At 39.9% G+C, this 12,141-nt stretch overlaps 1 protein-coding gene across 1 annotated transcript in view; it reads left to right on the top strand.

Moving 5' to 3' along the window:
- Positions 1 to 12,141, top strand: part of LOC132893505 (dedicator of cytokinesis protein 3-like) — a 136,288-nt gene that overhangs the window by 8,937 nt on the left and 115,210 nt on the right. Inside the window, exons 4-6 of the mRNA XM_060932699.1 lie at positions 960 to 1,015; positions 1,198 to 1,294; positions 7,630 to 7,778. Of these exons, the coding sequence (XP_060788682.1) occupies positions 960 to 1,015; positions 1,198 to 1,294; positions 7,630 to 7,778 (302 nt within the window). The remainder of the gene's footprint in view (positions 1 to 959; positions 1,016 to 1,197; positions 1,295 to 7,629; positions 7,779 to 12,141) is intronic.

The raw sequence follows: 12,141 nt of genomic DNA, 5'->3' as shown, positions 1-12,141 counted from the left end.
ATTTTATAATTAACTAACTGCCTGTGATGATTCAAAGACCGAGCTCCTCAGACCAATTATTACTCCTAATTGCCTGTAACTGCCTTCTGTTGGTCAGGAAAGGTGTCTGATTGAACAAAAGTCAAAGTCCTTCCCACGCTATGTGGCAGCGACAATCTCCGTTTCCATAGCCCTCACCCTCTCACATAGCTAGGGTTATAGTGAAGGGCTAGTCCTCTGATAACCATGAGAGTTTGACTCCCTACTTGCATCTGTATTGCAGCCTGCCTTGCCAGATGGCAGTAGGTATCATTTTTATGATGGTCTTTGGTATGACCCAACCATGAGTAGAACCCACGATCTCCTGATTGAAAGGCGGACATGCAAACCACTAGGCCACTCGCTGGTGTCTGATTGAACAGTATGTAGTAAATACAAATATGTTTATGACCAAATTCTGACTTGTTATTAAATCTATAGACTCTGACGCCTCACTACAGACTCTTGCTTTGTTTCTGCAGCCAGGTGGCACGGTTGACATCAGACTAAAGGGTATCTCTCAGGGGTCTACAAGAAAAGATAGGAAATGACAGTTAAATAGAAACAAGTTCAATGTACATAAACAGACTGAGATACACTACTCCAACTGGTAGCTCTGTTTCACCCACTCTGTTTTCTCTCCTACTCTCTCTCATATCTTTTGCTTCCCCCTCATCCTCATGGGATGCCCAAATAAGCTCACATTTTACTCATGGAAAAAAAATCCTTTATGATGTTCCAGAAAAGTAGAGAGAGACATACTGAGAGAGAGTAAAACTTTTTTTTCTGCCCTGTAATGATCTTGAGTGAGGTTGTACAGTAAATCAGCGAGTCTCTAGAGCAAAGAACTTAAGATATGATTCCAACTTGTGTCCATGTTACATAATATACATTGCTAGTACTTGCAACTATACTCAGAAAAAAATATATTCTCTCCCCAGGGCATTTTTCCAGCCAACTATGTGCACTTAAAGAAAGCAACAGTTACCAACAGGGGGTAAGTGTATGATTCGATAATTCATTATAGCAGCATGCCTCATCAATACCAAAAATATTGGAGCAAATAAAGTCCATGTTGAATGGCCTTTGGGACTGCAAGTGACATCAAGCGAGTCACTCAGCTGTCTGAAAATTCAAGTTTGGTTGGATTTTAATAAGCCTGTATATGGTGTATTTCAGGCAGTGTGAGACGGTGGTTCCTCTTGAGGATCCGATTATCACTGAGTGCACCAGCACACTGCAGGAATGGGGAGTGCTGTGGAAACAGCTTTATGTGGTACAGTCTTCTATGACTACTCTGAAGTCTGCTAATTGTGTCTTGCGTCCTACATGTGTACATTTATGTGTGGATGAATGTGTGGTGTGCGTGTGTATGTGTGTGTGTGAGAGGGGGAGAGAGAGAGAGAGAGTGGGTGGTTTCAGTCTGGAGAAACCTCGGTTGTCCTGGTAACAATGAATTGCGTAATCTCTCGCTACTCAGTTTAAGCAGAAAGTGGGCCTTGAGCATAAAGTAACTGCTTTTCAAGCACGATTAATGCACTGTGCTGCTCTCTCTTTCTCTCTATTTCTTTAGGGTAATTCATAGGAAGAGAATTTCATAAAACTTATGCATTTCAATTAGGGACGCAACCGATAATGAATACATTATTTGGATTGAACAGACAGCATGTTCTAAACATACAGTATTATACTGTATACAGTATAGGATTCATATTCAACCAAAAAAAAAACCTTGCTACCAGTTTACACTTGTGTTTTATATATATATATATATAAAATCCATAACCGCTTATCCTGTGCAGGGTCACAGGCAAGCTGGAGCCTATCCCAGCTGACTATGGGCAAGAGGCGGGGTACACCCTGGACAAGTTGCCAGATCATCGCAGGGTTGACTATAAGTCTAAAGTCCTTCCCACACCATATGCCGCATAAGGCGACGCCGATCTCCGTTTCTGTAGCCCTCGGCCTCTCGCCTATTACATAGCTAGGGTTCCAGTGAGGGGCTAGTCCTCTGGTAACCACAAGAGTTTGACTCCCCACTTGCATCTGTATTGCAGCATGCCTTGCCAGATGGCAGTAGGTACCATTTTTATGATGGTCTTTGGTATGACCCAACTGCAAGTAGAACTTGCGATCTCCCGATCGAGAGGCAGACACGCTAACCACTAGGCCAACTCGCGGGTTTATACAGTACCAGTCAAAAGTTTGGAAACACCTTCAAATTCGATGTTTTTTCTTTATTTTAATTAACTAAAAACACTTCGTGTCTTAAAATAATGACTGACTGTTATTTCTCTTTACTTAGTTGAGTGGTTCTTGACATAATATGGATTATTACAGTTGTCGAACAGGGCTATTTACGATATTTTTATTATTTACTCTTTACTGGTTGATGGTATCAAATGCATTAAGAAGGCAAGAAATTCCATTTTTGACAAGACACACCTGTTAATTGAGAAGCATTCCAGGTGACTACCTCATGAAGTTGGTTCAGATAATGCCTATGGAGCACTTGCATGTGACGTCACAGCCGATCCAGATTGTGACAGACGCCATCTTGTCAGTCAAACGCCATATTCCACCTTCTACTTCTACTTCTGGTTCTACTTCTGCTTTTACTTCTACCTTTTCTTCTGGAAAACCCTACTATATACAATTCTACTACAACGGCTGCGGCTACAAGCTCTCCCTACCTGTGCACGTTTTTTATGTTTTTTGTGTGTATTTTTGCGTGTTGTTCGTCTGTACCGGACTTCAATATCCACTACAACCATATGGACTTACTGGACATTGGTTTCCAGCAGAAAATGACGGTTTGTAGCGATTTCCATCACATGCACAACATTCCGGATGAGAAAAAAAAAAACATTCCGGACAAGATAGCGAGACCAGCGGGGTCTCCGTGGATTTTTATCAGAAGCAAAGCGAAGGAGGCGGTGCCGGGAGCGGAAGCAAAAGCGAGGCTGCAGGCAGAGCCGGCCTGTTGACTAAGCTCAGAAAACAGCCACTCAAATCTCCACTGCCAAGCCTCTACCTCTCCAACACCAGATCCATGTAAACAACACGGACGATTTGGAATTACCTTATTCTATTCTATAATCGGCTGGTCAGTGCTATACTCAATACTTAAGTGACTTACCCATCCAATGAGGATTCTTGTTTACAAGATGCCACATCTGAGTCGCTGACAAATCCTGAATTTCTGTAGAGATAACTGTCCAGAGATTTATAAGCATGCAGTGCTTCACCACTGAACAGCGAGGGAAAGTTAATGAGGTAATTATACACGTCCGGGTATTCCACGGGCAGTTCAAAATCCGGTCATGAAAACTCCGTCCGGTAAGCCATAAGGGTCACAAATCTGTAGATCGTTTATTTTAGACATATATCTAGTTATCTGTTCATTAGAAAAATGAGCCGTGTAGTCCGTCGGTTGAAATTGATCCATTCTGTACACGAGTGCAGCAGTATTCAGCGGTGTTTTTGACCGACAAGATGGCGGTTGTGTACTTTCTGGTCACGTGACTGCAAGATCTCTATAGTGTGCAAAGCTGTTATCAAGGTAAATAGTGACGACTTTGAAGAATCTAAAAGATGAAACGCTGTTTTTTTAACACTTTTTTGTTTACCATATAATTCCATATGTTATTTCATAGTTTTGATGACTTCAGTATTGTTCTACAATGTAGGAAAAAAAAATAAAAACATCAAATTTGAAGGTGTTTCCAAACTTTTGACTGGTACTGTATATATGGGGCAGCACGGTGGTGTAGTGGTTAGCGCTGTTGCCTCACAGCAAGAAGGTCCGTGTTCGAGCCCCATGGCCGACGAGGGCCTTTCTGTGCGGAGTTTGCATGTTTTCCCCGTGTCCGCGTGGGTTTCCTCCGGGTGCTCCGGTTTCCCCCACAGTCCAAAGACATGCAGGTTAGGTTAACTGGTGACTCTAAATTGACCATAGGTGTGAATGTGAGTGTGAATGGTTGTCTGTGTTTCAGCCCTGTGATGACCTGACGACTCGTCCAGGGTGTACCCCGCCTTTCGCCCGTAGTCAGCTGGGATAGGCTCCAGCTTGCCTGCGACCCTGTAGAACAGGATAAAGCGGCTAGAGATGATGAGATGAGCAGCATATTTAAAAGCCTTTTTTCCTAAATCTGTTCTCACTCCAGGGACTAATATCTGTAACGTGTTATTAGCATGCAGGCTGTGTCAATTTTTGTTTCAGACGCAAGTATAAAGAAAGATAAGGAAGAGCTAGCCCAAGAACAGATTTATAAACAAACATCAACCAGTGAGAAAGTCTGTGAACAGACAGAGATGGACAATTTGCTGTTTTATACAGAGTACAACGATGTACAAATTGCCGCAGCCAGTGATAAAACGTAAGGCACAGTTATAAATAGTGTCCAATTTCTTTAAGTACTGGTCAGGTGCATTCATAAAAAGTAGATCCCCGTAGTCCAGTAAGGGCAAAAAACTTGCTGAGAACAGATGTTTCCTAGCCTGGAGTGAAAAGCAGGATTTATTTCTCAAAAGGAAACCCAATTTAAGTTTCAGTTTTAATACAAGTTTGTCGATGTGTAACTTGAATGTCAGGGACTCCTCAATAATAATACCTAGGTACTTCTATGATGTGACCCTTTCAATTTCAACACCTTGAGCTGTTAAAATTTTAGGAAGGATAGATGGCAGCCGTTTCCCATTCAAAAATAAAATGAATTTAGATTTGTCTGCATTTAAAACCAGCTTAAGCCGAGTCAGATGAAACTGAACAACATCAAAGGTAGACTGCGGATATTCTCGAGGCTGAACTACAGAAGGGGATGAAAAGTAGATGACTTTGTCATCTGCATAAAAATAGTATGCAGCATTAGACAGGTTATCACAGAGATTATTGATATAAATGGTAAACAGCAACGGTCCTAAAATGGAACCCTGGAGGACACTCTTTAAAACAGGGAGGAAGAAGACCCAGCCCGCTAAGCACATTGTGTTTTAGCTGACAAGTAGTTTGCCAACCCATTTACAGCCTACCCCGATAGGCCAATCTTATGAAGAATATCTACCAAGATAACATGATCAACTGTGTCAAATGCCTTGGATAAGTTGATAAAAAGAGCTGCACAATATTTTTTACAGTCCAGTGCCTCAATAATATCATGTACAAATATAACAGCTGCACTTATTGTACTATTTATATAAAACTGATGCTGTGTGAGAAGACTATGTGTGTCTAAAAATTGTTCACTGACAAACTTTTCAAGAACTTTAGCAAAGACACATAATTTAGAAATTGGCCTGTAATTATTAACATTTAAGGGATCGCCCCCTTTCAGCAATGGGAGATTTCCATATCGTAGGGATTTTATTTTTAGAAATCGAAAGGTTAAAATATGAGTCAGTGGTTCTGCAATGAAATCAGCAGCTAACCTCAAAAAATAAGGTTCAAGCTTATCAGGACCTGCAGATTTATCCAGATCCAACTTCTTTAAGGCCCTATGAATCTGTTACAACAAGAGGAGTTAAGTTGAATGTCTGAGCCATAAAATTTGCTGGCAGTGAGCTGAAAACCTTCTGCTCATCTGACTGCCTTGGATGTGTATATAGAGAGTCAAATAAAGACCCTGAAGAAACAAAATGTTCATTAAAGCAATTAAGAATAGCTGATTTATCAGAGTACAGGAGTCCTTTACAATATAGGCTGGGAGGTTATTTGTAGTAATACTCCCAAATGAGGATTTTATTACTTTCCAAAATTTCTTAGGATCATTCAAACTAGTGTTGGTTTTAGAAAAGTATCACTCAGATTTGGCTTTTTTTGACGAGAAAAGTAAAATGATCCTAGATCCATCTAAAAATCAGCCAGTCTGCTTCAGATTTGGAACTCCTTGCCTTAGCCCAGGCAACATCCCTTTCTTTCAGCAGACTGGACAACTCAAAAGAAAACCAAGGGTTGTTCTGGCATTTCACTCTAAATTTACAAAAAGGTGCATGCTTATTTGTTATATTACTCAAAGCATTGTGAAAATATTTCCAGGCTAACTCCACATCATTAAAAAATGAAATCCTGGTCCAGTCAAAGAGCCATAAATCACGATGAAAAGCTTTCTCACAAAAATGTTTAAAATCTCATTTAAGGACAATTTGTGGCCTTGATTTTGGGAATTTAGCTTGTCTGATAGTGGCTATCATACAATGGTCGCTGTATGATATCAATGCAGTAATTCATGTTAAGGAGCCCCAGCCAAGTCCTGAGTGTATAAATGAACATAATTTTCAGCAGTTGGACATTTCTGTCTTGTAAATCCTTTTCTGATTGATCTTAGGAAATATTCTAATAATTTAACATACTGGATTTTTTATTTTCATGAGCTATAAGCCATAATCTTCAAAATAAAAAGAAGGCTTGACATATTTCACTTTGTCATGAAAACAGAATATATTAAAGTTTGAATTAAATTACAAAAAAGAACTCTTTCACAATATTCTGATTGTTTGAGATGCACTTGTGTATTTATTTATTTATTTATGGTGGCGGCTGGTGGTAAATTTTCTTGGGGCACAGTGAATAATATACTGTATATCAGTAATATATAATTTAAAAATTTATATATAAGTTTTGGCATTTGAATCTAACCTGTGTTTCATCTGAATAATAAACACGGTACACACAGAAGTTGTAACCCTTTTGTTCAAACCAAAAAAACACCAAACTTGTAGTTTTGTCGTTTGTTAGACGACAAACGTCTTTGGTTAGACAATGTGTGCTCAGTCTATCAAAGATATTTTCATGGAAAAATAATGATAATGATAGAGTAATTAATCCACTTCATTTCACATCCGTTACAACTGTGACTGAGTCTGTAACACACCAACTGGTGACATACTATGGAAACATCACGAAAATGGACTGGAATAATTAGCCTGTTGGCGCTAACCTGGGCCGGCGTGTCATGCTGTGAAGTCACATGCCATGACTGTTGCTGATTGGCTGCATGAACCTACAGCAGAGGGTATGTCTGACTACACCACTGGGCTCCTTATAGTTAACCCACAGCCTCACTTCATATCATTCTGCGGTTTTTTTTTTTTTTGTACAACCGCTAGTGGTGCTATTATACTCAGTTTTTTTAAAATCACAATAATCACAACAATCCTCTTTAAAGCATTTGTTAACCACAGATAGGATGATGAGGAAGCCTAAAAGATGAAACCTTATATTGTTTTCTCTTTTACATTTGAAAGACGGGGCTGAGTTTGCATGTTCTCCCCGTGTCCGCGTGGGTTTCCTCCGGGTGCTCCGGTTTCCCCCACAGTCCAAAGACATGCAGGTTAGGTTAACTGGTGACTCTAAATTGACCGTAGGTGTGAGTGTGAATGGTTGTCTGGGTCTATGTGTCAGCCCTCTGATGACCTGGCGACTTGTCCAGGGTGTACCCGCCTTTCGCCCGTAGTCCAAGCTCCAGCTTGCCTGCGACCCTGTAGAAAAGGATAAAGCAGCTAGAGATAATGAGATGAGATGAGCTTATCCTTGTCGTTGTGAATCCTGAATGTGATATATAATTATTTTGTTCTCGTGTATTTATATCAACACTGAGTCCTCTCATTAAACAGAAGAACAGAGTAGAGCTATTCCAGAAGCTGCGGCATGTGATGAACGAGCTGATGGACCTACGGCGTCAACTGATCTTGGGTCACATGACTCAGGAGCAGAGCCGCGAGGTCAAGCGCCACATCACTCTCCGCCTGGACTGGGGCAATGAGTAAGAGCTTTACCAAGCAAACTCTTTTTACTCTCTCCTCTCAACTATATGTTTTGCTATTTTCTGTCAATGTATTAAGTCTCCTCACTGTGATATCATGATCTTGACTGATGGTGTAACTGTGTATGAGTAATCATTTGTCAGAAGCACCATTCTGAAGGATGGCCATAGGTGTAGTTCCTACAAACCGGTTTTACAGTCAAGGCTTTCAGAAGTTAGAATCAAAACAATTGGGAAAAGATGACAATGAGCATAACAATCAGGCAGCAATTCTGGCTGTCAGGGCAAGACCAGTTTGATCTCTGGGGGAAAAAGTGTGATCTTTGTGACTAACCATTGGATGGTCTCCTGGGATTTTCAAATACAACAATCTCTAGAGTTTACACAGAATACTGAAATTCCCAGGAGATCAGTTTTTGAAATACTCAAATCATCCCATATGGCACCAATATCCATGCCATGATCGGACATCACACATTTTATTTATTTTGATGTTTGATATGAACAGATCTTAGGCACATGTAAAGAAATGCTTTAAAGCAATGATGTATTCAAAAAATTATTAAATTAAACATATTTACACAAAAACTGCTTTAAATAGCAGTGAACAGTAATAAACGAAACAAAGTGAATATCTGGTGTAATGACGCTTTGTTTTTTTTTAAAGATGTTTCAGAGTCTCAGGTACAGTTTATACAGTTTTAGAATAAAATGGGCTAATATGTTTTTCTGTCTGTGTGCCTGTTTTATATATATATACACACACACACACACACACACACACACACACACACACACACACACACACGTACATATTCTGGCACATCTGTTAAAAGCATTCCAGGTGACTACCTCATGAAGCTGCCAATGGAGCACTTGCATGTGACGTCACAGCCGATCCAGATTGTGACAGACGCCATCCAGTGTTGCCAGATACTGCTGACGTTTTCCAGCCCAAAATATGTTCAAAACCTGCCAAAATGCACTTAAAACCGCTCAATCTGGCAACACTGACACCATCTTGTCGGTCAAACGCCATATTCCGCCTTCTACTTCTACTTCTGGTTCTACTTCTGCTTTTACTTCTACCTTTTCTTCTGGAAAACCCTACTATATACAATTCTACTACAACGGCTGCGGCTACAAGCTTTCCCTACCTGTGCACGTTTTTTATGTTTTTTGTGTGTATTTTTGCGTGTTGTTCGTCTGTACCGGACTTCAATATCCACTACAACCGTATGGACTTACTGGACATTGGTTTCCAGCAGAAAATGACAGTTTGTAGCGATTTCCATCGCATGCACAACATTCCGGATGAGATAGCGAGACCAGCGGGGTCTCCGTGGATTGTTATCGGAGGCAAAGCGAAGGAGGCGGTGCCGGGAGCGGAAGCAAAAGTGAGGCTGTAGAGCCGGCCTGTCGACTAAGCTCAGAAAACAGCCACTCAAATCTCCACTGCTAAGCCTCTATCTCTCCAACGCCAGATCCATGTAAACAAGACGGACGATTTGGAATTACAGCTGGAATTACCTTATTCTATTCTATAATCGGCTGGTCAGTGCTATACTCAATACTTAAGTGACTTACCCATCCAATGAGGATTCTTGTTTACAAGATGCCACATCTGAGTCGCTGACAAATCCTGAATTTCTGTAAAGATAACTGTCCAGAGATTTATAAGCACGCAGTGCTTCACCACTGAACAGCGAGGGAAAGTTAATGAGGTAATTATACACGTCTGGGTATTCCGCTGGCAGTTCAAAATCCGGTCGTGAAAACTCTGTCCGGTAAGCCATAAGGGTCACAAATCTGTAGATCGTTTATTTTAGACATATATCTAGTTATCTGTTCATTAGAAAAATGAGCCGTGTAGTCCGTCGGTTGAAATTGATCCATTCTGTACACGAGTGCAGTAGTATTCAGCGGTGTTTTTGACCGACAAGATGGCGGTTGTGTACTTTCTGGTCATGTGACTGCAAGATCTCTATAGTCTACAAAGCTGTCCTCAAGTTAAATCATGGCTCCTTTGAAGAATCTAAAATATGAAACATTTTCTTTTAAAACTTTTTTGTTTGCCACAAAATTCCACCCTTACAGAAAAACCACATGAACTTCACATATAATTTCTCACATGCGAAATATGTGGAAAATGTGTTTTGCACATAGGAAACATGTTATTTGCACATGGGAAACATGTGGTTTTGGCCCAATTTTATGTGAATCACATGTGGGAATGTTTTACACATGTGGTAACATGTTTTACACATGTGCTCTACATGGTAACACATGTTACAAAATCTGATACCATGTATTCCACATGTTACCACATGCAGTAACATGTGATCACATGTGAAATACATGGGAAATTCATGTGTTTTTTCTGTAAGGGCACATATGTTCCATTTGTTATTTTATAGTTTTAATATCTTCAGTATTGTTCTACAATATAGAAAATAGTCAACATACAGAAAAACCTATGAATGAGTAGGGGTGTACAAACTTTGATTTGTCACACTTAAATGTTTCGTGTCATCAAACTAATTTTAATATTAGACAAAGACAGCCCAAATAAACACAAAATGCAGTTTTCAAATGATGATTTCATTTATTGATGGAAAAATATTACCCAACCCTACCTGGCCCTATGTGAAAAAGTAATCAACCAAATAAACTAAACCAATGAAACAATTAACTACAGTGGTGCTTGAAAGTTTGTGAACCCTTTAGAATTTTCTATATTTCTGCATAAATATGATCTAAAACATCATCAGATTTTCACACAAGTCCTAAAAGTAGATAAAGAGAACCTGGTTAAACAAATTAGACAAAAATATTATACTTGGTCATTTATTTATTGAGGAAAATTATCCAATATTACATATTTGTATGTGGCAAAAGTATGTGAACCTCTAGGATTAGCAGTTAATTTGAAGGTGAAATTAGAGTCAGGTGTTTTCAATCAATGGGATGACAATCAGGTGTGAGTGGGCACCCTGTTTTATTTAAAGAACAGGGCTCTGTCAAAGTCTGATCTTCACAACACATGTTTGTAGAAGTGTATCATTACACGAACAAAGGAGATTTCTGAGGACCTCAGAAAAAGTGTTGGTGATGCTCATCTGGCTGGAAAAGGTTACAAAACCATCTCTAAAGAGTTTGGACTCCTCCAATCCACAGTCAGACAGATTGTGTACAAATGGAGGAAATTCAAGACCATTGTTACCCTCCCTAGGAGTAGTCGACCAACAAAGATCACTCCAAGAGCAAGGTGTGTAATAGTCGGCAGGGTCATAAAGGACCCCAGGGTAACTTCTAAGCAACTAAAGGCCTCTCTCACTTTGGATAATATTAATGTTCATGAGTCCACCATCAGGAGAACACTGAACAATAATGGTGTGCATGGCAGTGTTGCAAGGAGAAAGCCACTGCTCTCCAAAAAGAACATTGCTGCTTGTCGACAGTTTGCTAAAGATCACAGGGACAAGCCAGAAGGCTATTGGAAAAATGTTTTGTGGACGGATGAGACCAAAATAGAACTTTTTGGTTTAAATGAGAAGCGTTATGTTTGGAGAAAGGAAAATACTGCATTCCATCATAAGAACCTTATCCCATCTGTGAAACATGATGGTGGTAGTATCATGGTTTGGGCCTGTTTTGCTGCGTCTGGGCCAGGATGGCTTGCCATCATTGATGGAACAATGAATTCTGAATTATACCAGCAAATTCTAAAGGAAAATATCAGGGCATCTGTCCATGAACTGAATCTCAAGAGAAGGTGGGTCATGCAGCAAGACAACGGCCCTAAGCACACAAGTCGTTCTACCAAAGAATGGTTAAAAAAGAATAAAGTTAATGTTTTGGAATGGCCAAGTCAAAGTCCTGACCTTAATCCAATCGAAATGTTGTGGAAGGACCTGAAGCGAGCAGTTCATGTGAGGAAACCCACCAACATCCCAGAGTTGAAGCTGTTCTGTCTGGAGGAATGGGCTAAAATTCCTCCAAGCCTGTGTGCAGGACTGATCAACAGTTACTGGAAACATTTAGTTGCAGTTATTGCTGCACAAGGGGGTCACACCAGATACTGAAAGCAAAGGTTCACATACTTTTGCCACTCACAGATATGTAATATTGGATCATTTTCATCAATAAATAAATGACCAAGTATAATATTTTTTGTCTCATTTGTTTAACTGGGTTCTCTTTATCTACTTTTAGGACTTGTGTGAAAATCTGATGATGTTTTAGTTCATATTTATGTAGAAATATAGAAAATTCTAAAGGGTTCACAAACTTTCAAGCACCACTGTAAATATAATTGATAATTGGGTTCAATTTCACTAGCCACAACCAGACCTATTCAATC

This window comes from Neoarius graeffei, chromosome 10, assembly GCF_027579695.1.
Source record: "Neoarius graeffei isolate fNeoGra1 chromosome 10, fNeoGra1.pri, whole genome shotgun sequence".
NCBI lineage: Eukaryota > Metazoa > Chordata > Actinopteri > Siluriformes > Ariidae > Neoarius > Neoarius graeffei.
This window is presented reverse-complemented; position numbering and strand designations above follow the sequence as displayed.